A 27,911-nucleotide genomic window follows, 5' to 3' on the forward strand; every position below is an offset into this window, starting at 1 on the left:
GAAATAATCAGATAATTCTTAATCTCTCATCTTTGTGAGAAAAACAACACAACTTCTTCTTATCCAATTGACGTGGTAAGACCTTGGACCTTACAAGTGAACGTGGCGTTGAGAAGGGTTATTTTGAAGATTATTGATGAAAGATGAAAAATTACCTGATTTTATGATTACTATTTAATGATATAATCGACAGAATTAACTACTACAAAGTTCAAAATCCACTTTAGAAATGTAAGGTGATAAACTTGTCTATAGAAACGTTTTTGCAAAAATGCATCGTTTAATAGCTCGGAAGCGTGTGCGTAAAAGCCAAGGAAAAATCTATGAAAATTTTGCCGTAAAGAACATAGATGTCTTCTACACCGTATCATCATGAAGAATACAGCCTTTTATTCTCAGTAACATACAAAGAAGTACACATAATCGTATTCTTTGATTTATGAAATAAACAAAATGTTATAACAACAAAAGAAAAAGATCCAGCGAGCGCTGTCATGTAACTTGCTTCTTATAGACCATCATATATATATGCTTATGAAAACCAATCTGGGTTAAATTCTTTTCCTTTCATCCCTTTTATTCATCCACTTCTATAGTTCTATGGATGAGACAGAGCTGAAGATTGTGTTATGGTACTAATCATGTCAAGAGCAATGCAAGGCTGATCAACAGGCACCTGCACAAAAATATGTCCACCCATATTTTACAATCCAGATCGGTGCAAGTTTTAAGTAACACAAAGAAAAAGGTAATTCCAATTATTTGTCAAAAGAATGTGTTCAACGCTTTTGAATTAAACATCAAAATATATAAAACCGTTGATTGTCTTAAAGCGATTTCAGAGGAGTTACTCACAAAATGCCCAGCTCCAAGGATCCAGTAGAAATGCAGGTTTTTGTAGGATCTGACAAAGCCTTTTGTTACTTCACTAGAGCCACAATGAAGAGGCTGCCTTGGTAAGCTCAAGAAGTTATTCAACCCTGCCCATCTGAAAAGAAATAAATAAATAAGTAGTTTAGACATTTCTTTTTAATAATTGAAGAAAAAAATGGCAATAGGACACTGAAAATCAAAACTCTTACTTGAGCTTCTGAACCCAGGCTTCCGCACCGGCGGTTGAGCAGATTACATCGAGCTTCATACAGAAAAGAATTTTATGAATTCTGTACTCAAAATTACAGCTTCATGTCATTCCGAACTATAAGAACAAATTTCTATACCCAATTTCGGTCAGCAATCATGATTGGCCAGTCAGGACTCACGAAATTAGTTACATCCATATCTTTTCGCTTCCTTATAATCTAAAATTTAAATTTTTAAATTTAAATTTAGAATTGATTTTAGAATATTTTATTTTAAACATTTTCTTTTATATCACTAAAAACAAATATATAAACGTTTTATAAATAAATTATTTTTTTTATAAATATATCATTTAGTTTTTGCCACCAAACGACGACCCCCTAATCCACTGAAAATACTTGGTCATGAGAGAGAGTACTATCCATTCAGAACAAGGCATGACGTGATGAGTAGCCAAAAAATCTTTTTCTTTGCCTGGTACTATCTCCGTTTCATAAGGTAAGATATTTAACTCTTTTATTGTAAAATTTGATTATTCGTCTTATTCAAAAAAATTTAGAACAGATATAAAAAATGACAAGTCGTGCTTAAAGTTTTTTTTGATAATAAAGTAAGTCACAAGATAAACAAATAATATTTTTATAATTTTTAATAAGACAAATAGTTAAATTATAGGTCAAAAGTCAGTTATGAGGAAGTAAGCCTTATCTTACGGTTGTTCACGGCATGACGAGGCAGCAGAGGGGCCAGTTTCCCGTGCAAGTCTAACGCATGCATGGAACACTCCAAAAAAGGGCAAAATAAATAAAAGTATATGGTTTCAGAAAGCAGAGACTTATATCCAGGCTTTGTCATGTCCTGAAGAAGATGTAACCGCCATGGCTAGATTCCAAACAGGGCTGAAGAAACGGACGAGAGGAAGCAACTCATCGACACTAGAAAGTTGAACCGAAGCAGCAAACCATGTGCAGCTTTCCTTCTTCTCAAACTTGAAAGTGATTCAGGAACGGTCACGCTACATTATCAGCATCCTTTGGAAGGACTGAAGGAGGATTTAATTAGTCCCTAAGTCCAGCGTGTGAGTTCAGAAGTTGCCCCCTTTGATAGTTCTTGTTACACACTTGTTCATGGTTAAATTTTTCCTTGGATGTTTGCAACAATATGAAAGTTTATTCATATTGCTAGGGAAGTATGGAACTAGTTTCAAGCGCAGTCTACAAGTATTGGTTCCAATTAACTGTAAGCAAATAAAGCATTTTTATAGCTAAAAATGTAGTAGTCTGAAGTGTGTGTTCAATCACCTGTCCATTGTACACTGTCACATTGACACCATATGACAGAAGCTCGTCCACCTGCACGAGATGGAATTCATCAATATCATGTGATACCAGCAAAGGAAACGGTTTCAGTTCTACTAAATAGCAATCCCAGAAATGGGTTTATTTGCGATCTTGTTCTAATCCAGTTCACCTCTTGAATTCTTGGCTTCATGAAGTCGTTGATCAGCGCATTGTAGACCGTGTAGGACTGCTCCTCCCATCTGCAATTGATATAGAGCAAGCAACACTATGAACAAGTGATCGAAGGGCTATTTTCTGAACATCATGTTGACTGCAAGACACATTATGATCTGAAGCATATACACTATCTCAGGGAAAAGAAAAACGAGACAATCATGGATTGCAGTTTTTCAGGTTTTAATTCTTCTGCAGTATATATAAAGAGAGATGAACAGAGAATAGATTCCTCTGATATCATGTATGGAAGCTTCGAATTCTGATCAGTGATTACTAAATTTTTCAGACAAAAAACAAAGTTAGGGTCATGGTTTCCGAATTGTGATCACTGATCAGTGATCACCAAGATAGGTTTCTGTCCGGCATGCAAAAACTAAACCAGGGTGGTAATTAAAAAACAGTGGAAAGGCGCTCACACGACGTTCTTGGGGATAATCTTGAGCTTTTCCTTGATGACACCATTCATGATGTCTCGAATGGAATCTCCGACGGCCAGTTTGCTATCCAGGTACGCCGAGTACGCCGGCGGGAAGCTCCTCGCCGGAGTGGCCACCGGGTCCATCCCGCTATCGAGCATGAAGTTGTAGACATCCTAGAAAGCAGCAGAGCAGAATCTATCTTCCATCAGAGACCACGAATGGACGAACACAACCATGGGCAGGATACGCGGTTGGAAGGAGAAGGGTTACCACGTGGCCGCTGCTCGCGACGATCGAGGTAAGCATGCTGCCGAGAGCGTACTGCGCCAGCCTGAACTGTCCCGCCTCGATGCGCTGCTTGACCACCTGTGCTTTCCTGATCGATGAACAAGAACAATGGCAGTGGGTGAATTAAGACCTTGTGTTGCAGTCATGGCGATGCACACGTGTTTGATCAAGAAAGGAAGTTAACTTGCTCGCGCTGTCGGCGCCGTTCTTGTCCAGCCTCGACACTTGCAGCAGAAGCGGCCCGTAGGAGAGCTGCATCGGTCGCCATGGTTCGCTCACGAGTTCGCCTCGCAATGATGCACAATGGAACAGTACGTGGTGGCGCGGGAGAGCTGAGACTTACCGCGAAATCCTCCGGCGAGATCCAGCTGTCGCCGAGCGCCACGCCACCGAGCGTGAGGTGGAGCTCGCCGGCGCGGACGGCCCTGGCGAGGGAGACGCCGAGCGTGGCGGCGTACTTGCCGCCGTAGGATTCCGCGACGAGGAACAGCGGGCTGTCCCGCAGGGCCGGGAGCTCCCTGGCGACCAGCGCCCTGAGCAACGCCGTCAGGTCCGCCGCCGCCTCGCCGTCCGTCGTCACGAGCAGCGCGTCGTCCTCCACGTAGCTGTACCCTGTACCAACTGGGTTGTCCTGCCATGGCACGAGCAGTGCAGAGCAGAGCTTTCACTTCAGCCAAGATAAGCAGAGAGAGAGAGAGATCGGCGAAAGAAAGCACATGGCGACGTGAACCGCCGTCGTCTTCGTTTTCTGACCACGAAGATGAGGTCGGCCCTCTGCAGCCACGTCGAGTTTCGCGGCTTCAGGCCGCCGTCCAGCGGGCCGACCTCCAAGAAGTTGCCGAGCCCGACGCCTGACGCTCCCTGCTCGATCGAGAACACCACGACGGCGATCGACGACATGATTAGCGCCGAGCTCAAACGTGATCCTGAGCTAGAATTCAGGAGATGGGAGCAGCAGCAAGCTATACCGGGCCGCCCTGCAGCCAGAGGATGGTCGGCCATGGATTCGCCGGCGTCGACACCCGCTGCGGGCTCCTGTAGTACCACCAGAACAGGTGCGCCTCTGCAACGTAGCCGTGAGCATGGATAGTAGCAAGTCAGGAGAGTCATGAGCGTCGTGCATGTGGGTGCGGCGTAGTACTTGGTCGGACTTGGACGTATCCCCAGCGCTCGGAGCCGTCGCTGGTCCCGCCGGAGATGGCAGAGAAGCCGCCGCCGCCGTGGAGCAGCAGGATGAGGCAGAGGAGAGCAAGAGCGTGTGTGTCCATTTGCAGAGCCATGCATGCATGAACTACGAAGAGCGCCAACTCATGCAATATTGCAATGTATTAATAAGAGGCACTATTAGGTACTTACATGTTGCTTGTAGCAGTATTAGTGTAGTAACTAACCGTGTCTTGTTATAAACATATTAAATATTTTATACGAATCTTTGTAATATATATTCATCAATTCATCTATTTTGACATGATATATGACACAAATTTATCACAAAATTATATCTTTTAGTTTTCACTTTACCTTTATATAATTTCTACTACCGTATACTCATGGTGTATTATAATAAAATCAGATATGCCATCATTTGGGCGTACCTTTAAAAAAATCCATTAATAAGTACCCCTCCCAGCTATACATCACCTTTGGATTGCTAGGACCTGTTAGTTCTGCGGTTGTTAGAACCATCCAAACTACAGACAAGCTCTGGGTAGGATCATAGGAACAGCTCAGCACTTGTGATTGTCCTATTCGTCGATATAAAACTGTAGCCTCTTGTGTCCATGAATTGGGATAGATTCATGCATATCGAACCACCACGGAGCATCATCATATCATCTATTCATCTATACATGGAAGAACCAAATTGCAGAAAGAATTACAAACTCGTCAGGAAGATAATAAACAATGGACTAGAGCAGCAGGGAGCTTGAGCTGAAATGCACGCAACACCACATGATGCATGCGAGATAGAAGAGGTCTCTGCTCTGCAGGGGTGGCTTTGTCCGTGCGTGCATACAGCTCGCCTTGTTCTGCGCGCACGATTCAGATATATTTATTCAGATTCAGAAACATCAAACCCATTCATCAGCTCTCGGCAAAAGCATGTGTTCTTCAGACTCCAGAGGGTATGGGTGAAGAGCACGCCTGAAATCGCGCAGAGGATATGGTGCTGCATGCAGGATGTATGTCATGGTTTGGCTGTCGATCAGATGAGGACACTGGATTTCAGGTTCTTGAGACGCCTCAGATCTAGCATTTGTAGATGATAAACCAAGGACAGGCTTCAGACAGGAACAACATTCAGCTGCCATTGGAGCTTTGGCCATACAGAACAAAAGTCAAGTTTTTCATTCAGTATGGCAAATTGTCACAGACCATTTATTCCAAACTCTGTTATATCTTTTGCTTTTCATATAGCAGGTAATTGTGCAAACTGCAGTTCTCATCAACTGTGCTACTTGCTTATTACTCAACTGGTGACCGAGTTATGCTGCTGATAATGCCGAATGTCTGGCTGGTCAACAGGCACCTCCACAAGTTGTGGCTGCAAGCTAAGATCAATTTTAGCACCCAATTACATTCGGAGTGTTTTGGGTCATATCCTGCCACACGAATGAACTTGATATGGTGGTTTCTTTTTTCTTTAGAATTTGTCCAACTTTAACATTGGGAACAAAATAACACAACTGTCTACAAAGTATTCCTGTGATACTGTGATATACATCGACACCAGCAGGTGTGGAACCAAAAATTTACTAAGCATAGGGCATAACAATGAAATATATTTTTTTATAAATTTTAACTAAAACATAGCAATTTTTCAATGCATTTTTTTACCAGACGTGGGGCTCAAGCCCAAACCACTCCATGCCTGGTACCGCCCCTGGATACCAGTGTGTTGGAATGTCAGCATCATTATACATAACTAGTATGGTAGGCCACATATATTACACACATTATAAATTGTAACTATATCTTATCTTGATAATTTTTTAGTTGTTAATTTAAATTTAAAATTTCCAAATTATATTTTTACATGAACCCTATTTACCTGTATTTAAACTACACTTGTGCATAAGCTTTTTTCTATATAATATTTAATTTATAATTCAAATTTTAGATACTTCTAAATTGTATTTATATATTAACTTTTCTCTTAATTTTTTCAAAATTTTAACCGAAATTTTAGATCTTTCTAAATTGTATTTATAGACGGATTCTTCCTTCAATATCAGTTATTTTAAAAATTTTAATTGAGATTTGAATTTTTCTAAACTGTATTTACACATGGGCTCTTTTTTATTTTTTATTTTTAATTCCTAAATTGTATTTAGAATCATGTTCTTTTTAACCGGAGTTTTAGATGTTTCTAAATTGTATTCATAGATGGTGGACCCTTCCATCAATGTCAATTATTAAAATTTTTTATCCAAGATTTATTTACGCATGGACTCTTTTTTATTATTTTTCTTTATTTTTAGTTCTAAAATTGTATTTCCAATCTGATTCCTTTTAACCGAAATTTTAGATGTTTCCTAATTGTATTTATAGATGGACTCATCTCTCAGTATCAATTATTTTAAAAATTTTAATCTGAGATTAGGTTTTTTCCTAAACTCTACTACGGACTCTTTTTTATTTTAAATAATTCCAAATTGTATTTATATATTGACTTTTTCTCTTATTTTTTTTCAATTTTTAACCTAAATTTTAGATCTTTCCAAATTGTATTTGTAGTGGACTCTTCCCTCAATATCAATTATTTTAAAAAAAATAATCGATATTTGAATTTTTCTAAACTGTATTTCCACATGAACTCTTTTTATTTTTAAGCCCTAAATTATATTTCTAATCTGGTTCTTTTTAACATAATTTTAGATGTTTCTAAATTATATTTATAGTGTGAATTGTGATGATTACTCTTTCTCCCCTTATTTTCGATTCACCGATTCGCCGGGGCCAAGCCAAGGCAGGCACGCACGCAAGCAGGAGCTAATCGTCCGCTCGCATGGCCGTTGTTTCCTCTTTTTCTTTTTTTCCTCTCCGCGGATGGCGTCGTTTTCTCCTTTCTTTTCCGTCTCTTATAGTTGTCCGATTCAAAAATAATATATTTTTCTTTTTTTCTCCTATTTTCCTTCTATTAATCTCAGAATTTTTAGCCCGTGAGAGACAACTTGGTGACTTATTTTTCTATTATTTTATATATATAATAGATTTACAAAATTTCTAACAGTTCAGTATCATTAGTCTCTGATAATTTAGATTTGAGTGGTTCTGGATTAACTCTCTTTGTATTTGCAAATATGAATCATGTGTTACTGTCGTTTTACTCATGTTTCCTTTGTATAAATTTTGAATCATGTCAAGGAACTATGAGGCCGCTATGACCTGACTAGTTTCGAAAGCAATCAGCGTAATTGGAACTTCAACCACGTATATTGATAGGAGTAACATTTTATATGGTCAGCTTGGATTGTCATTTATTTTTCCTACTCATGAGCATATCGAAAGGCTGCGGGTTTTCTTCTAAGTTTTAGTGCCTTTAAAAAGGCTCAAGGTAATTGTCATGAACAGTGGGCTATAGATTTGTACGGTTTACTGGTACTAAGAGGTACCAAAATTTTAAATAACTTCTCAAGTAGTGAGAAATTGCTCAATTGTCATATCTCATCATAATAGGTATGCCTTTAGAGCAGGTACAATAGCAGGCTATAAGTTGACAGTAAACATATTTTAATTAGATAAAAGAGGAGAGAGGAGAGCAGTGGGCTACAGATTTATAGCCAGCTGCAGCACGAACTCTAAGACGCAGTGTGTATGACGCGTGAGACATAGTAGTATATGTTTTGTAGATAACTATTGTATAAATTGGCTATTAAATTAGCTATAGATAAATTAGAGCTAGCAGTTGAGAACTTAATTGCTCTTAGTTGTTTTAGTGCCAACATATCGTGATTTGCAGGAAATCAAGTGATATCGATCCCACAATTCCTGACAACAAGGGCGTTGACAAGCTGCAGCCCCGTCAGGGATCCCTGGCTTAATTTGCTAGCCGTCGCTTTGGTGTGTGTGACAATGGGCCCGTTCTCTATCACTCAACCTCCTGAGCCGGCTCCTACCCGCGAGGCAAGTGAACCCCTGCTAGCTACAGAGGATGCTTCTACAGAGGTGATCTCCCTCCACCGCCAACTACCATGGTGCCGGGACAAGCTAGCAGTGCCCCTGGTGGACAACCTTTGATAACATCTGTTGTCTAAGGAAGCCAACAGTAACCAACTTGTCTACTTCGTTCGTACCGTGATCTACTTAAGTGTGCTTTTTAAATTCGTACGTGTGTCCATGGATGAAAACAAGAGTTGAATATGTTTTCGTTTTACTCCATGCAGATTATCTAAACTTGTAAACTGTGAAATACGTATGTTTTTTTTCTAATGTCACTGGCATGTGGGCCCATGAGTTTGAATTTTTCCCGGATCAAACTGTCACGTAAGCGTCATGTCAACATCACATGAGATTAAGACCTAGTCAAGTGAGCTACGTAGACGCCACATGAACCAAAACCAGGTATAATACTGCTAAGGGATCTCGTTTGCGGTGGTTTTATAAGTTGAGGGACATGTTGTATCTGTTTTTCGGTCAAAGGACGTCAACCGAACTTATTCCTCCCGGAAGAGAAGACGAGTTACCGCGTGGCCTTGTACATGCGAAGGAAGGCGTGGTCGGCTGGGCCTGGTGATTCTGCGGGATCAAGTCCGGTTTGCCTGATGGCCACCACCAAGACGCTTTTCAGCTTGTCGCGAATGCGAGTGCGCAAGGAAGGCTTATCTTATTTAATGAGACGTTTGAGTATGGGACTTCATCTCTGATGATTATTGTTTTTTTTTCACCAAAAGTTTTTGTTTCGTTGCCATGATTTCCAACATAAGATTTACAAGACAAACTACAAGCAGTCAAGCTTCAATATCGTTTCATACGTACGTACTTCGACAGATCGATGACTAGGAAACTAAAACAGTGTTGCTAAATACACAACGCCATATATAATTTTTATAAGAGTTTAATCACCTTTTCCACTCATTCCTATCTATCTCAAAGTATGTTTTTATGTCTCTCGATGGTCTTCTGTTCTTTCTATCTCCGTGTTCTTTAACTAAGTTAACTAACCCATATTTTTTTTCTCACGCTTCCCGAATTGCTAAATAATGTGTTCTTGCGGCAATTTTATATATAAAAGTCGATTTAAAAATCATATCAATCTATTTCCTAAGCTTTTATAGCTAATAAGCAATTAACAATACATTAATCCACTGCTACGTTTTATGAGTCTGTTACTGCACCATATAACAACACAGCCTAAGTAGCGCCTACAGCGAAAATGCAATTTTTTATCTCTCATCTTGTCTTCTAAGTAGCACTAGCATGAAGATGCCATTCACTAGCATCTATAATGGGTTTTCCACTAGCGGATGGGCCGACCTCCAGGCACCAAAGGCCAGCACTCGCTAACGAAGATCCTTCTTCTCCGGTGCACCACATTACAGATAGGCTACTCGAAGGCAACACTATAACATAGTCCGCCAGGAAAAATCATTTGACCATGAGTAAGACTCTATTATTGGCCCGCCATTGTAGTGTTAGCTAGCTAGCTACATATAGTTACACAATTGCTTTTATCGTAGTTTTATTATGTAGTATGTACTTACAAAACATTAAGTGTAAGTATTAAAATTTAATGTGTTAAAATACTTTGACAGTTAAAAATTTGAAAAATGAAGTTATTTGATTTTCTAAAACAATTTCTATATAGAAAATTGTTGTATAAAATATATCATTTAATAGTTTAAAAAAACATGCTAACGAAAAACGAGTATCAGTACATCTCACATCTCACGAACGTAGCCAATATACGCACCCTTCGTTAGTGGATCGCCCGAGACATAAAAGGCACAACACATTGATCTTGCCATCGGCGTAAGCAACGCTACTTCTCTCTCGTCCAAATCAGTGTTGATAATCTGAACTGCCAAACCTTCCACTATCTGTTGCAACCTAGCCCCTGCAGGGCAGGACTACATGTACAAAGCAAATGAAAGAAGAAGGCATGCATGTCTCTTCACTTGTCTTAGTTACACTAAAGAAAAAGAGAATGAGAAAAATCATATCGCACTCGATTACATGCATTCACATCGATTTTTAGTTTTGTTTAGATTCATGTGTTAATAAATAAATATATATATATATAACATATACATTGATATATAAATGAATCTAGTTAAATTCAGAAAATCTTATAATATAATAAAGAGAAAGGGAATATATCTGAATGACACAAAACAATTTAACCACCGTTAATGCATGCCTTTTCCTGCCTCACACCAAAATAAATGCTGCATCAACCACAGAGATCGACAGGAGGCCCACCTGCCATAGACATGCGTGCACCTACAACTGGATATGTACACATCTAGCCGGAGCAGACCGTATCAATGTTTCAAAAGTTAAGTCAAATTTTATCGTAAGCATCGAATCATATTAGGAACCTCCTCTTTTCGCTTTTATTTATACTTACAACTTAAATTTTAATTTTTTAATATTAAAATTAAATTTGATTTTAAAATTTTTTTATCATGGTTTAATTTTTTATTTTTTGCTTTTAGACCGTTAAAAATATGTATATAAACGTTTTACTTACAAATTATTTTTTATTTATAATTATGATGTCATAATTTTTCTAAAAAACGAAAGATGATATCCTAGGTCGATAGGTACTGTAGCGATCAATCGCTTCAAGGCCACAATTATTCTACTACAACTAGGACAACAGTCGTGCACTCTCCTTTGTGCAAACTAGGTACAATACTTCAACACGCACGATATATGCCCATGCAGTTTTCCGCCACTAGTGCACGCCAGCATTTAATTTGTTGATCTCACTCTCTAGCCGCTCTTCTCACACTATGTCAGCCGTCCAATTGTCAATCCATTACTGTCAATCCATTACTGGGCATGCCATGCATGCATCCACCTCGACAAGCCTCAGGAAGAGCTTAAAAAAATTCCGGGGAAAATTAACTATGGTTGTAGCAAAAGTAACTATTTGCTACTTTTACGTATGAGTGGCAATAGATTTATCACTCTACTCTCACAAATGTGGTGAGAGAGATCAAATGGTTCTGTCAAAGAGTGACAAAAAAATTAAAATCCCCAAAATTTAGAGGGATATAGCTAGCAGTACTTACCCGTCTAAGGATTTTGATCATGTATTCAGAGATAAATTTGCATAAATATTTTAGTTTCTTCATCTTTGTAATTAATTAAATGATAATAGCTCCCATTTATAACCTACTCCCCCTATTTGTTTCAGCTAATGCTTCTTGTAATATAGATTATTAAGTTAGATTACTGTAAGTTGGATTATTATAAGCTAAAGCAGAAATAAATGATAAAGATGGATAATTGTATTAAAGTATCAAGCACAGTGGGTTTAAAGCTACCCAATAATTAAAAAAAACACATATGGATGAGCTCATTAGACTATAGTAATCTAGACTCTAGATTATAATAATTTGTTATAATAATCCGTTTGTTTCAGTTTACTTATAAGAAACTAGATTATAAAAATTACAAGTTGAATCAAACGGAACCTTATGCATATTGTCCATATGGGAGTAACTGTGAAAACATATATATCTCTAGTAAATAATTAAAATTCAATTTCAAGACTTTGATGTGATAATATTTGAATAAACTTGTGTGATCCTGCCCCGTAAGTTCGATGCTTATGGTTTCAAGGGGTAAATCGACAATTACTAAGGCTTCATGACAGGTTTTTACAGAAAGGTTAATACCTTATACTCATGACCAAAGACGAGATAGCTAGACACACTACTAGATCGCTAGAGTGGCTGAAGTTTGGTACTGCATCGGTTAAAAAATATTCGTATTTCTAAGTTATTTATTATAGTCATAATTTTTAATTTTTAAATTGATTAAATTTTATTCTAAGCATCTGATTGGTTTTAAAATTATGGAAATAAACAAATATTTATATTATGGTATAAAATTTAAATCATAAAAATACTTGTACGTTGACGCCGAGAGAGTAAAATTTCTGAAGGAGTAGAGTAGACAGAATAGGCCAATTCTAGCTTTCGTGTGCACGCGTCTGGTTGTTTCAGTGGCATCCATTTCTTTCGTTTTTTCTTTTGTTTTTTTTTTCTCTTTTTTGCTTTTGCATCAGCTTTTTTCTTTTACTTTTGTCTACACTCCACGTTAAGTACGTAGATATATACTCCCTCTGTTTTTTTTAATTGATGTCATTGACTCTTTTATCTACGTTTGACACATCGTCTTGTTTAAAAAATTTACATAATTATAGATTATTTTTCTATGATTTAATTTATTACTAAAGCAATTATAACTATGATTTATAATTTTATATATTTGGACAAATTTTTTGAATAAGATGATAAGTCAAACTTAAATTTAAAAGTCAACGACGTTAAATTAATAAATCGAAGGGAGTCATTTTTTGAAGCCCACAGGGGTGTATATTCATATAAGAAGGAGGAAAAACCCTAGGAGAGTTACGGAAGCCCTAGAAAGGTTACATAAAAAGAAAAAACCTGTGACCGGGCCAACTCACACACAACCCCGCTCTGCACCACCAAGTGAGAGCAACAAAGCGGAGCATGACGCAGGGCATCGATACTGACATTGTCGTAAGGCAGTACCAAGGATCCGAGAACGCCAACACATGTCATCGTTTCCAAGCCTGTCGCCTCGCGACACCGTAGCTTCGACTCCACGATGTCTGCCTCCTCTTTACCAAGTTACCTCCAAGACAAACAAAACCAACACTGATTTTCCACGAGGTGCTTCAGCCCAAGCTATCAATCTCCAAACCTTTACCTAGAGAGAACCCACACCCTCATCCAAGAACCAAAGAGCGTTATCTTTGTTGGCTTCGCTGCACACCCAACAACGAAGCAGCTTTGATTTCACCGAGCAGGACATCAAAATGAAGTTGGTCGCCCACCACGGATAGGACAACAAGGGCCTCGTCTTCTAGGCTCAAGGGACGACGCAAGGGATTGATGGCGACCAACGCTGCATAGGCCAGATTCTCTAAAGCGGTGACCCCATGGAGGTCACGACGTAAACGCTGCCACAACTTGCCCGAAAGACAGAGCAAGGTTTTAACCTAGAAAAGAGTGGGGAGGACCGGAAAAACGTCAGGACGACGCCTCAAAGGAGGGAACGGCGCCTAAGGCGTCGCCGTCATCCTGTTGGCCGAGGGCCTACTATGGCTTTCGCTGATGCAAACCGCCTAGCAACACACAACCGACCTGTGCACCCACCAGACATTGTCGAACCTAATACATCCCTCCCGAAACAAGCCTACGACTTCACCAACCCAATCCGCGTTTGCGCTGACGGTTCCAGCACCCCAACCCCTACAACACTGGTGTCACCCAAGAGGAGCGCACACTCGTCGTCAAGCGGAGCAGTTAGTGCCGACCAGATTTGACACTCTCTGCTCGCGTTTGGTCATCGAGGCCATGATCTTACAGCAGCCGACCAAACAGCGCAGGTCAACGGCGACGCGCCCCAGCCGACCACTCTTCACCGCCCCCTTCTTCTCCGGTGCCGTGCCAACCCCGTCCACACCCTGCAGCCAGGGCACGATGGCGAGCCAGCGGAGAGGCGGGAGGCGGCCCAGGCCTCCTCAGGCCCGCAGCCTCGATCTGGTGCCACCAGAGCATGCTCGGACGCCATCGTCGACCGCCTCCACCAGGCTCCCCTCTGGCCTTCGTAGCCTGGCTTGTCCTCCGGGCCACCGCCAGGGTCACCACCATTGTGCTGACGTTCATTTGCCCCGTTGGCGTCGCTTGCTCGGCCTCCTAGCCTCACCGCCGCTGCACGCGTTGTCCAGCCCCCGCCGCAGCGCGCGCTGGCTTGCCGCTAACGCCACACACGCTGTCCTACCCCCGCCGCCACCCGCGTTGGCTTGTCGCCGATGCTGCCACGCTCTTTGGCCACATCGCCGCACACTCCACCCCGCCCTTTGCTACCCCAACCCCCCATCTGAAGCCGCCTGGGCCAGGGGAAAGTCCCGCCGCCACCGCCATGGCAGGTGGTGGCGAGGCGGGGCAGGGAGGGGAGGGGACCCTGGTGGCTAGGGTTTTGGGGTGCTGCTCAGGTTGCCCTGGGAAGGAGTGACACGGGCATGAAGCGGGGTGAAGCGTTTAGATATGCTAAACTATCGAAGGGAGTATCACAGTTACATCAAAATAGCCGAGAACAAACCGATGTAAATGGAAAAAAAGTGGCCACAACAACACAACCAGTAGCTAGTATATAGCATAGCCTTGGAGGAGGAGGAAGGCCACACTAAACAGCAAAGCGAATAACGCCATGTTGCAAGGCCACGACCGTCGATTGGAATAGGATTCTCTAATTTATACCGCATTATTCTAACATATGGATTGGAATAGTACTCTGCTGCTGAGGACCTACGGAGTACACGGCTACAGTGCCTTCTGCACAGCAGAGGATATTTCTAAGCTGCTGCCGGTTGTGGTCGTCTATCAGTGAAAGAAATAAAAGCAATGATACAATGATATTACCGTGGAGGGGTTTCATCAGATTGAGACTAGTAGCCACGGGGAATTCGACACGTCCTGGATGTCGCAGCTTTCTTAACATCGATCGTCGCTTTATTCCATGTTCCTGTGTTCTTCAGTCCGATTGTACAGAAAGGAGTACTACTGTGTGATCACCGTGCACTAGCTTTTCATGCAGCCTTGCATTTGGTGTTGGTGTACGTCCTGATTGGATCATACGTTAGTGAGTAGAACAGCAATGATATAATGGTAGAGAACCTTTATCATATATCGTTTTCTGCTTTCAAGGCTACTTTGGCACTTCCGCTAGCTATAAGAGAGATCAAATGGTTGGGATACTGGTAGCCACTGCTGTGGAAGTGCAATATTAATGTCACTCGATTATGATGCTATTTTCGTTTTTTATTTGTCTGATTTGAAAAGTTACGTCATTATTAATTATTTTGTTATGATTTATTTTATGATTAAAGATACTTTAGACGTTACATGTATAATTTAGAGTGTAGTGTGTGTGCATGTATATAGATGATAATATTTGAATATGTGATAATCGCACTCAGCATGTACCTGAGTGTGGTGTGCGCGCATATTTTTGGTGTAATCAAAAAGCAGTGGTGTGGTTGTAAAATTGTTGATTTCAACATGAAGAAATGGCTTTTCATTTATGCCTTATTTCAAAATATCTGTTTCAGATTTTTGAAATTTGACAAATCAAATTTACTTATCTGATGCACTTAGTTAATTTATTTATATACATATATTTTTTTTATTTATAATAACATTCAGATATTTTTTTAATGTACCGATCATTTATTGACTGCTAGTGTTGCCAATTTTGTTAAATGCATGCATCCCTAAGCATGAAGGGAGACATAAAGTAAGCGCATTGACAAGTCTCTTTTTCTGCCATTTACTGAGTTAGAGAAGCTAATATATTTGACGATTAAATTATAAATGAAAATAACCAATGGTCAAGATTTAGGGAACAAAAGACAAAAATCAAAAGTAAGGCACAGTACCTTGTAAGGGCTCCTCTATATATACAACGGATGTTGGCTGGGTTGAGTTGCACTGTGTGGAGTAAAGACCTAGCTAGCCACCAGCTGCAGGAGATGAATTGTATATAGAGTGATCAATGTCGTCGCAATATTATCTCTTGTAGTGTCCTGTTTCCCATGCGTGGAATGGAGATGCAATCACATGCTTGCCTCCTCCTCCTCCTCCTCGTCATCGTCTTGATAATCCTCTCTCCACTCCATAGCCAGAGCGCTGCCACCATCACCAATGGCACCGCCGACGGCAGCGAGAGATGGGGCTATGTACAAGTCCGGCCAAGTAAGCAACCATGCATTTCTCATCGTCTGTCTAATCTTGCCCCTCTCTATCCATCGCTCTTGCGAGTTTGATGTATGCGCTTACGTGCTACATGCATTATTTCGCAGAGACGCACCTGTTCTGGTGGTACTACAAGAGCCCGCAGCGGGTATCGTCGCCGGCGAACCCATGGCCAACCATCCTCTGGCTCGAGGGAGGACCGGTACATATGCACCCTGATCATGATCAATTTCTCTTCTCTATCTGCAATTCTATCTTTGGGTTTATTGCGTTACTGTGCCCGGTTGCACACTGAATACATGGTGTGGTGTTGCTCTGGATCGGATCAGGGAGCCTCCGGCATCGGGCAGGGCAACTTCGTGGAGGGTGTTGGGCCGCTTGACGCCAACCTGAACCCTCGAAACTCGACGTGGTTGTCCATGGCCGACCTCATCTTCGTGGTCAGGCAGCTAAAAACTCATTTCTCTTCGTCTTCGCTATGTGAGTGTGATTATCATATGTATTCTATGGCGCGGTGCAGGACTTCCCGGTGGGCGTCGGGTACAGCTACGCCGAGGACCCGAGCATGATGGTGACGAGCGACTTGGAGGCGGTCTCGGACGCCATGGCTCTCCTGGAGGCTCTGGTCCAAGAGATACCCACGCTGCCGGGCGGCAGCCCGCTGTTCCTCGTCGGTGAGTCCTACGGCGGCAAGTTTGCCGCCATGATCGGCGTCGCCGTCACGAGAGCCATCCGCGCCGGCACCATCAACCTCACCCTCGGAGGTGCGACGATGAGATCTTGCAACTCAACCCAGCAGTAATTAGTCGATCTCTAACTTCGTATCACTGGGTATCTATATATGTATGCTCCCGACTTGTTCTCACTATCCAATGCAATCAATCCGGTTGATTCTTATTTTAACCATAAGTGAGGACGGGAACATAGCGTGATTGCACTAATTATATCCACGTTACATTGCAATTTGTAACTTGTAGTCATCAGTAGTGTAAGCACAAAGTAAATATGTAAAGAACAATTTCAAATTTCCGCGCACGTACGTAAATGGTTCACGGTTGGTCGATTAATTAAGCTCGTAGAAAAAACATGTACAGATTGTTACTAAAAAAACTGTCAACAGCAGTACTGGTAGAAAAAGGTATTTTTATACTTTGTTAATTACTTGATTAGCAGTATTTTGTAATTTTGTTTTTTTCAATAAAGATCACACTAAAGAGGACGATATTACCCCCTTCAAATTTCTACACCTAATATTGTTAATAGTATAATTTAATCACAGTCGTTTAATAAAAATAGATCAACGGTATGGATTAAATTTTACTATCATTAAAATACACCGAAGTTAGCCCCGTCAATAAATAGATACATACTTCCAGAGCCAAACAGTTCTTAGTTACGGTGTAGTTACACCAAAATTACTGTAGTTATACCATAGTTACACTGTAATTAATTACACTATAGTTATACAGTGTAACTTTTAATAGATGTGTTTATAGAATACTGGTTCGATCTGTATCTTTTTAACATCATGTAGTTTTAACTTCTCAGCTGTTTCCGCTGTCGTATAAATAAATCTTTGTGTTTGTTTACCATCTTTAAAAATAATTTAAGATACCAAAAATTTTAGTGCAAAATTCAGGTACCTCAAGATACATGGTTACCTCGAGGTACTAAATTTTTACACTGGAAAATATGTTAACTTGAGACATTTTTTCAAGTATGTTAAAAACCTCTCAAAAATTTTACACTGAAAAATATGATACCTTCAGATACATTTTCAAGTACAGTAATTGCCAGGTTTAGGGAAATTCCGACTGATTTGTTAAGAAAAATCTTTCGACGACGGGTAGGCGTATATATAGTGAGTCCCTGTATGTTCATGTTCGTTTACTCTTTTCTTCCCCGGCAGGTGTCGTGATCGGCGACGGCTGGATATCACCTGCAGATTTCGTGGTGAGCAAATCGGTTCAATTTTCCCCCCTTTTTGTTGAAAAATCACTACAGATCAACCTCACAGTCACAGTATCACACTACGTAAGAAAATGTCTTTAGTGACACTTCATAACTCAAATCAGTGGCGCGTTTTTTCCGCGTCACTAATAAAAATCATTAGTGACGCGTTTTTCATTAGTGACGCGGTTAATTACAGTAAAATTAGTGACGCTTCGAGACAAAACGCATCATCAATGAGTTTTCAGCTTGGTGACATGTTTGGTCAAACGTGTCACCTATGAGTTCCCTAGTTAGTGACACTTCTCCTCAAAACAGGTCACCAATAATTCTCCCTCATGGTGACACCCAATTTTAAAATGCGTCACTATTGTGGAGATCATTGGAGAGACCTCCAATGCTCAGGTTTAATATATAGATCAGCAATATGCAAATATCACAGGGAGAAAATATGATTCATTTAACATTAGACACATCACAAGTAGGAACATGATTCATTTAACATCAATATCATAGGTTTGCAAATCCGGAACACAACACATCCTTGGTTTGCAATTCAGAAACATAAGCAAAGTGTGGAACATCGATCACAGGAATAAAAGCATCACAGTGCACAAACATAAACAATAGTAATATCAACTAGCAGCTTCGGATCCTTGGGTTTTGGCAGTGGAACTCTCCCTTTTTATTGATCACTTGTGCCAGCAAAACAGAAGAGAGCTTTTCTCAAATGTTGTCCAACGCATCTTCTCCGAGAGGATTCACCTTCACCTCAAAATCCTGTTTTTTTTGGAAAATATAAGTTAGAACCAGATAGCAGTAAATCAAAACCGACCCTGCAGTAAATCAAAACAGTGAACCAATAATGCAAGACTCATCTCACTGTTTAATTATGTCCCATGCATGTACTATTCCCCCCTACAACACTTTTTCCCTTTAAAAATATAGTACTTTTGGTTAAATCACAGAGATTAAAAAGGTCATGAAACCTAGAGGACATAATGGCAGAATGATCGCTGATGATAACAATTACTAAAAAAACTCATACTTTCGAATTAAAAGAATACTTGGTTGGATTCTTGTTCATAAGATCAAGATATATTTAGGATATATCACCCATTGATCATCTTCATGTAATTGAATCAATTGTATGTTTAATAACCTAGGTATCTCCTATTGATCTCCATCTCTTTTAAGTGTGGTAGGATATATATGAACTCATAGGTGTGTCATTGTGGGAGTATATATTTATATATTTGCATTGACAGCATGCATATGCATTATTTGCAACTGGAAACAAGATTTTTCCCTGATGGTTGGATTTTTTTCCCTGACAAGCCCGGTTGTGAGGAACCAACATGAAACTATATTTTAAATGCTAAATATAGTGGACATAGAAATCTAGCACAACTGGTCACACTATTCTACTTATCAAAATTTTAATATCATGGCGGTGACATGTGTAGATCCAAATCATGCATAACCGATGTTTGTCTAATGAAATTAATATCACTTGTTGCTTGTAGTAAGAGTAATTAACTACCTTTAGCTATAGATTAATTAATCACTTTAATTCATCCATTCTGAAACACAAGTCTTTTAGTTTATTTAGCAAATGCTAAAGGTGGTGAAAAATTATTTTTTAATTACTTCAGTGGTTAAATTTTAAATTTAAAATTCATTAGTTTTTTTCTAAGTATTTGATTGACTCTAAAATCAATAAAGAGTCATTGACATTAATGCAAGAATGCTTATGCAATTAATCTAAGTATTTGTGGATGCTTATGGAATCATTGACATTAATCTAAGTATTTGTTGATGCTTATGCAATTCTCTTCTTAATCTAGGGAAGCAAAAATGGGTGATCAGTCTCTAATTTAATCACTGTAGCTACAATATCTAAGATCATATTAATACATCGATCACACAGGTTTGTTGTTCCCCTTCCAGCTGGCCAGTAAGGAAAATATCACTCGTAAAAACAGCACTGCATTTAATCTCCAGGCATCAAACATGTATAAATTTACCTCAAGTCGGGTAACATCTATTAATCCAAGTGCTAAGATGATACGGTGGGTTGCGTAGAAGCCACATTCGTTACCAGGACGTTGTTGATGTTACTACAAAAGCATACAACACTAAAAATATAAGAGAACTAATTTAGTTTTGGAATAGAAACAAGAGGTTAATTAATAACTCAACTAATTTAGTTCTATACTGCAGCAAACGAAACAAGAAATTATATAGTGAAGCTAAGAGAAAATTATACTGCAAATTTTGTCACACGAATCAACTTGCTCGTGCCCATCTTGTATGTTCTGGAGTATGTTGAAAAGACCCTACAAATTTAAAAGACTGGTTAGATTAATGATAAATTCTAGCTGTCCAAACTCTAGAACTAGTTTAGAAGTTTCGAAGAAAGAAAAGAACTCACTCATCCAAGACATCTTTGAGCAAGGTATAGCTAAATTATAGTTGTCCAAACCTTTCTCCTTGGTTTCCATAAGCATCAGCCCTTTCGGACTCGACGAGTAGTTGTAGGTGGCTGTTGTTCTTCATGTTCCTCATCAGACTCCTAAAATCATTGGATTTTGAGACACCATAAAGCACAAAGTCACAACATCACAAAACACAAAAGTAAACTGACCATTTTGTTAGGCCAGGAAATGATATACAAGCTCCCCCTTTGCTGCACACAATTGAGTCCCAAAAATGCTATACAATTCCTCTATTCCTGCACACAGCGAGTAGTATAGGATTAATGAACCAGCTTCAGAACTTCAGTATTGCAAGGTAAAAGGATAAAACAAAACTTGACAAATTAATTGCTATCGAGGACTACACCTACAGTTTTGCATAAAAATTAGGCAGCAACAGCAGCAGCAATAACAAGGTTGAAACTACCAAAAATTGACAAAGGGCATAATAATCAGGTTGATTTCTAATTGTTAATGTAAGGTAATAGTCAAGTTATGACAAAGTGCATAGTAGTCAGGTTATGCAAGGAATAGTCAGGCAGTACCCGGTTGTGCGGACGAGGACGGAGACTGGATCCGGCGGTTGTGGACAGCGGAGCTGGGATCTGGTGGAGGCGGTACCCGGTGGTGAGGACGACGACGGAAGCGGGATTCGGCGGTTGTTGACGGCGGAGCTGGGATCCAGTGGAGGCGGTACCCGGTGATGAGGACGACGACGGAGGGAGATCTGGCGGTTTTGGACAGCTGTACCCGGTGGTGAGGACGATGGCGCGCGGCGGTGGTCACATATGGGAGGAGAACAAATCCCGCGGGAAGGAAGGGCAGGGAGAGGAGTGATCCATGAGGAGGAGGGAGTTATGGCATGGCGAGGAGCCGAGGATAAGGGAGGCATGGCGGCGGAGTTTGAAACCCTAGGATATGCAAGGAGCCGAGGCGTAACATCTCAATAGCTAAGTGGATTTATGTACCCTGTAGTTTCATTAAAGGCAATAACATTTCAATATCCCAGTGGTAAGTCGGCGAATTCTTGAAAAGCAGGCTGCGTGTTCAATTCCTTAGCAGAGCAGTAATTTTTATTTTTCCTTTTTTCATCTGCGTTGATTACAACCTTAAACAAAAATGATCCGTTTTCATCTGCGCTGATTACAGCCATAAACAAAAATGATCCACGGTGATTACAGCCGTAAACAAAAATGATGACCCATTTGTATTTCAAGAGTCACCGACCACTTACCCAACACAATGGTGACCTATATTCAAAAGTGTCATCATTGTTTTTTCTGCGCGGTGATGACTATTCAGAAGGATCACCAATATAGTGTTATTAGTGATGTGTCTAGATAAGACAACAAGATTAATGACACGTCCAAACGAAACACGTCACCGTTAAGCGAATAGTGACGTTTCGTAACTAATGGGTCACTAATTTAAAGGCTATTTTTGTGTCTTTTTTACAGTGTCACATCTGCTCATCAAAATACTGCGGATTAACAAGGAGCTAATTAACTTAGTGCTGTTATTTCTATGGCTTCACAGATGTCGTATCCTTGGTTACTGACGGCCGTGTCGCGGTTGGACGACATCAATTTCGGGAAGGCCATCCAGTAGTACAACTCCCACTACGTACAAAAGAGTATATTTAATTATTTACGGTTTATGTTCAATATTTAACTGTTCGTATTATTTAAAAAATTTATGATTGATATTTTTATTGCTATTAGACGATAAAATATGAATAATACTTTATACATGACTATTTATTTTTAATTTTTTAAAATAAGATGAACGGTCAAACTACAAATCTACAAATGTAGTTGTAATATGACCGAGGTAGTACTAATTAACAACAAGCACTTTAATTTGCTTGGAGCTGAAACGCATTTGATTCTCTATATTTGTGTTCTCAGGATTGCCCATATGCTGAAGCAGCAGACGGATGCGGAGCAGTTCACTGCCGCGCTCAAGACATTTATCGATATATTCGACTTGATCAGCTCCAGCAGTGGCTATGTGGTAAGTGTCAAGTCTTAATTATAATTAATTGATTGTACTTTGCTAGCTATAAAAAGGGTAGAATAACAAATTATAATGTAGCGCGCGATCGAGCTTTAATTTGTTAGAGGATACGTTCAACTCAATTATCTCTAATGCCAAAAGTTGAAAATTAAACACATTAACATCTCAGGTAGGTTAGTATCTACTAAACTTGTTTAGGCGCTATGCATGGGTGAATTACAAAAGGAAGAAGATACCAGGGATAATTTGATAATATTTTTTCCTCCAAAATAAAATGAGCTAAAGAGGCTGCTGTCAAAGCCCACATGCCCGATCATACGCATTTTGCCCAACACGCATTACTATCAAAGCCCTATAACCGACATGACAGATACAAGCTTAAATATGCATATATACACTTCTCTAGAACATCACACTAACTTATAAATCCTCCTTAGAGCAAAGACAAACATTAGCTCTTCTTGATTTTCACTTAAACAGTTGGATTTATTATTTTATATTGTCAAATGAGCAATTTTACCATCTTTCGTTGAGCAAGTATCTTTAGGTAGCAAATTTATCCTCAAAATTTTAATATTTTGAGATACAAAGTACTGAAGGTATTAAATTTTACACTAGAAAAATATAGTAACTTTCTCAAAACAAAATTACTCTTATTATATATATATATATATATATATATATATAAAGAAAAACAAATTAAAAGTATCCCCTTCACTCTGGCCAACGCACGCACGAAGGCATCATTGAACCAACGCCTGCATGCCTTCTTATAGGTGTAAAAGAAAAAGAGGAAAAGCCGACACAGTCTCACAGGCACAGCCTTCCCCTGTCCTTTTGTTTCTCTTCCATGGGTTAGAGCAAGTTTAATAGTATAGCCGAGTTTAATAGTATAGCCGACTACTGGCTCCAATTTATCTACAGTGAATCTAATAGCTTATTTATACAATAATTACCTATAAAACATTAATAAATTAACGGTCGCACATATCATACATACAAGTGTCTTAGAGCACGTGCGCTATAAAATAATAGCTCATTACTCTTATCTCTTTAAAATATGTTTACAGCTGGCTTATAGCCTACTATTGTACCTTCTCTTAGTGCCCCATGCACCTTTTTCTCATTCCTATTTTTATGTGATAGTTTCAAGTAATATATCTGATTTTTATCTGTTTGAATCATTTGTATTCTTTCTAGCTTATCAACCATTCGTGGGACCTATTAATCATATCTAATATGTTGTAAAATAGTATATATATCATTTTGATTACAAAATGACTCATATTGCATGCTATACATATAGTTTTAAGAATTTATATTAAAAAGGAAACATAGGTCGTACTATCATATGTCACTTCATAAACATGTGTGGTGCTAAATCAGATCTACAATGCTAGAAACACAAATCGATCCGTCCGAGTGAGTAAAATTCTCAGTAACGCACGGAAGAAAAAAAATTCAAAATCTTAATCCACTAACAGATGTAATACTTTCAAGATTTGACATGTTAAATGAATTTATTAGTTTTTATATGAAAATTACCACGGTACATAATATTTTTTAATTCTTTTAGTTACCATATGAGTATATGATTCGAGAAAAATAATGGTCAAATTTGTCCTTGACCCTAGTAATGAAATAAAAAATGAGGAAGCATATTCATTTTTTTTGCTTTGTATATATTGTACAAATAGTCAATTACAATTATATGACTCTGGCATTCCAATTGAAGTAGACAGTAGACACTATTATAAAGTTTCTTCATTCTGCAAATATCTAATTAACAATGTGATCAACACGTATTTATGAGCTGACTTTTTCGCAGAGCATATATAACTTCATGACGGATAACAGCATGGACCCATTTGCGCCGTCAGGCTTCGCACCAAGATTTCTGCCGTCAGGGAAGAACAACAGCCTGCTGGTGTCGAGCTCAAATAGCAGCAGCACAATAATTGATGACATCATGAACGGGGTCATCAAGCAGAAACTGAAGATTATACCCAAGGATCTTGTGTGAGTAGTGCTACTTTAATTACATTAATTATCTCACAATCGAATTAATTAAAGTCCTGAAAAATATATAGTGGCACGTTGTCTAGGGCATGTACAACAGTGAGACAATAGCTATCTATATATATCCACGTCAGATTAATCATCCTACATAGCATCATTAACTTAAGAAAAACTTAAAAGTTATCTCTTTATTCGTCTACCGCTTGGCCAGGTGCTCTCCAGCTGCATGCAAAAACTTCATACATTAGTTGTATGCAACCAATACAAAACATAGAAAATAATATATTAAATATTATAAAGATAGCTAAGTAGACAACCTGCTGTATAGACAACCTACTGTACAAGCTATCTATTTTTATATCTATATATAATTTATATATATAATTTATAGACGACAGCAACTGTCTGCACTGTTATATATGCCCTTAATTAATCTATATGTATTTGCATGTCGTCTCCCCATGCATGCAGGTGGCAAGATGCGTCGCTTGCGGTCTTCGAATCGCTCAGCAACGACTTCATGAGGCCAGCAATCGAGCAGGCGAGTAACTGGATGACTGTCGAGATATCTGATCATCAATTTTAACTGTTGTTCAGTTAATTTATTATTTTTTGTGCCCAGTTAATTAATGTCACTCCGCTTCGATCAGGTTGATGAACTACTGTCTCTTGGCGTTAACGTCACAGTGTACAACGGACAGGTCAGTACCAAATATATACTCCCAGTAATAATGTGTATTTAACTCAACACATTATATACTTCGTCAGCAAATATCACTACTACAGAGAGAACATATTTGTAAGCAGTGAAAACTCATTTTCGCACGCACTACTTGGCCTGTCATGGACCCATATATTACGTACCAACCATATTTTTGATTTGGTATTCACCCACGCTCATCCTTACTACTACATTTCGAAACACATGTTGCTTGAATGCAAGATGTTATTATTTTTAAATTCAAATCTAATAAACTTTTAATTTAAACGAAAATGTATTTAATTATAAATTTATAGATTTAGTCGTGCTCTATAACTTCATTTGAGGTCATTTGGAATGCAGATATGATATTTTGTTAAAAAAAAGTGAGATATTATAGTGAACATCTGGGCATGTCGAAAATCTCAAATAAAAAAAATACTAATTATAAAGTTTTAGATCTCATCAAGACCAATAATCTTTTATATAAAGTTTATCTTTATCCGACATCATATGAAAAGAAAAGGTTATGTGCAAATAAGTATTATTTTAAGATTTGCATTACCGCAAGGGGACTATTGAGAGACCCACTTGAAATAATTGATTTTCTATATGTGCTTGTTAGTGGCCAGCTTGCAATAATGTCATTATTTTTTTCTAAATTATATTCTTATTGGCCGGCCTAGTTTTTCGTAGGTGGACTGTGTCATTCCCTCGTGATGGACACCTCGCAGGCGAGCTCTCTAAGGGCATTCCTAACCCAATGACTAGAATGGTGTCCATAACCTTAATTAAGTTGCCACCTAGGATGAAAGATAATGTGGCAAGTGAATAAATGAGAAAAGAGAATGAAACCATGTCTTGCATAAGACATGGTTTCTACTTTCTACACAACATTCAAGATATCATGTGGGATAAGTAGCATTAAATTGAAGTATGGAATAGTGGTATTTACATTGAAAGAGTAGTGTCTAGTACTAGTTTCTTGATGATGTTGGGAATGCCCTAACGGTCCACCTGGGATTTAGATAGGGACCCACGAAAATTGTTTTCTTAATATTGTATTCCATGGCTTATTTGCTTCTCATGTACTCGTAGCTTGACCTCATCTGCTCAACCATTGGCGCAGAAGCATGGGTGAGGAAGCTCAAGTAAGACTCTACGCCACATCAATTCTTCCGTATAACTATACGAGCAAATATTTTATCATCTTTAAGAAAATACTATGGGATACTACATTTTATATGGTAAAATTTGGTACCGGTAATAATTTACCTTGAAGTACTATTGAGCATAAATTTTGGTAACTAAAGGTACTTTCTCAAGTATGGTAAAATTGCTAATAATATATATTTTGGCTCTACAGCGTATGGTTTAAAATTTCTCAACATCTAACCATAAATTTCAGATGGAGCGGACTGCATGACTTCTTAATGGTGCCAAGGAAACCAATACACAATTGTAAACCTGGTTACCTCACCAATGGATTTGTGAGATCATACAAGAACCTGCACTTCTATTGGGTCCTCGGAGCTGGACATTATGTATGTATCAATACATATATACGCACCATTAATTACTGACAAGAACTAAATTAAAGTCGGTCATATATATATATACACACACCAATTAATGAATTATAATATGGGATTGTTGAATCGTGTAATTTGTTCTTACAGGTTGCTGTCGACCAGCCTTGCACCGCCAAGTACATTATAGGTATAATAACTCGGTCTCCAGCTTCTGGGACTTAGTTTCACTTCGAGGATCGATCGATCGATGACTGTGAACTGCTGGAATAAAACGGTCCAGTCTGATGTATTTGATGGAACAATTAATAGTGCATGTGCATGTATCGCAGTATAAATGTACGTACTATGATGCATGTGCGGTTGTATATATTTTAATTACCCACATTATGTGGGCCACATACGTACACTACTGTTCGGTTTTGGTGTGTTTGTTTTATCTAGCTTTCGTATTTACCATTTTCATCTTAGTAAATTAATTAAGTTGGCATGTGCTGCTGAAAATCTTAATAATTAACGATTTGGAGGGCGTCCCATGATCGGCGCGAAATAAGCATCAAGTTATATGAAACATTTGAAAGAAAATTAGTGTGAAACAAGGCATGATATATCTCAGTTGAACCTTTTTGCTCTCATAGAAGAAACATATATATTTGAGATGTTCGATTGGGGGGCTTGCCACTCTTAGCTCCGGAGAGAAGGGAACACTCGCTCTCTCACACATCCACTCCACATGCATGCATGTGTGCGCGATGCAAAACTTACTCGATGCAATTCAAAGTTTTCTCACATAGGAGCAAACGCAAGGAAAAGGAAGAAGAATCGTAATATGCAATCCCTGTAAATGCTGGTTGGAGTAGCGATATCTCAAAAAAGACAAGCACGACAAACTACTCTGTTTCGATCTTTTCGCAGAGACAAGGAGAGAAGGTTACCCATTCACTCATGCAA

The 27,911-nt window shown here is 39.1% G+C and overlaps 2 protein-coding genes and 1 long non-coding RNA gene across 3 annotated transcripts; 1 reads left to right on the forward strand and 2 right to left on the reverse strand.

Moving 5' to 3' along the window:
* Nucleotides 1-345: 345 nt before the first annotated feature.
* Nucleotides 346-4,611, reverse strand: LOC102712150 (serine carboxypeptidase-like 51). Its single transcript, XM_040522271.1, has 12 exons — nt 4,449-4,611; nt 4,276-4,370; nt 4,061-4,168; nt 3,651-3,938; nt 3,492-3,559; nt 3,290-3,395; nt 3,017-3,192; nt 2,554-2,623; nt 2,385-2,435; nt 1,083-1,135; nt 856-988; nt 346-676 (listed from the first exon to the last, which is right to left on the reverse strand). The coding sequence occupies exons 1-12, from the start codon at nt 4,585-4,587 to the stop codon at nt 599-601; spliced, it is 1,365 nt and encodes a 454-aa protein (XP_040378205.1). The 5' UTR covers nt 4,588-4,611; the 3' UTR covers nt 346-598.
* An 11,414-nt stretch (nt 4,612-16,025) lies between these two features.
* Nucleotides 16,026-27,399, forward strand: LOC102703477 (serine carboxypeptidase-like 51). Its single transcript, XM_040521631.1, has 13 exons — nt 16,026-16,269; nt 16,377-16,471; nt 16,599-16,709; nt 16,790-17,067; nt 18,736-18,766; nt 22,233-22,300; nt 22,604-22,709; nt 24,541-24,731; nt 25,203-25,272; nt 25,382-25,432; nt 26,530-26,582; nt 26,840-26,975; nt 27,111-27,399. Exons 1-13 carry the CDS (start codon nt 16,110-16,112, stop codon nt 27,183-27,185), a joined length of 1,425 nt encoding a protein of 474 aa, XP_040377565.1. The 5' UTR covers nt 16,026-16,109; the 3' UTR covers nt 27,186-27,399.
* On the reverse strand, nt 18,709-20,548 carry LOC107303859. The gene is made up of 3 exons (XR_001549826.1): nt 20,489-20,548; nt 20,247-20,339; nt 18,709-18,999 (listed from the first exon to the last, which is right to left on the reverse strand). It is a non-coding gene; the product is annotated as an uncharacterized LOC107303859 (long non-coding RNA).
* Nucleotides 27,400-27,911: the final 512 nt, after the last annotated feature.

The sequence above is a fragment of the Oryza brachyantha genome, chromosome 3 (genome assembly GCF_000231095.2).
Source record: "Oryza brachyantha chromosome 3, ObraRS2, whole genome shotgun sequence".
Taxonomy (NCBI): domain Eukaryota; kingdom Viridiplantae; phylum Streptophyta; class Magnoliopsida; order Poales; family Poaceae; genus Oryza; species Oryza brachyantha.

What these genes read in the sequence shown, in the direction of transcription:
- LOC102712150 (XM_040522271.1), bottom strand. Translation starts at nt 4,587, where the DNA reads ATGGCTCTGCAAATGGACACACACGCTCTTGCTCTCCTCTGCCTCATC. An exon ending in GGGCCGACCTCATCTTCGTG is followed by an intron (nt 3,939 to 4,060) that starts GTCAGAAAACGA and finishes GTGCCATGGCAG; the next exon opens with GACAACCCAGTTGGTACAGG. An exon ending in GGCGCCGACAGCGCGAGCAA is followed by an intron (nt 3,396 to 3,491) that starts GTTAACTTCCTT and finishes TTCATCGATCAG; the next exon opens with GAAAGCACAGGTGGTCAAGC.
- LOC102703477 (XM_040521631.1), top strand. Translation starts at nt 16,110, where the DNA reads ATGCGTGGAATGGAGATGCAATCACATGCTTGCCTCCTCCTCCTCCTC. An exon ending in CTATGTACAAGTCCGGCCAA is followed by an intron (nt 16,270 to 16,376) that starts GTAAGCAACCAT and finishes ATTATTTCGCAG; the next exon opens with AGACGCACCTGTTCTGGTGG. An exon ending in ATTATACCCAAGGATCTTGT is followed by an intron (nt 24,732 to 25,202) that starts GTGAGTAGTGCT and finishes CCATGCATGCAG; the next exon opens with GTGGCAAGATGCGTCGCTTG.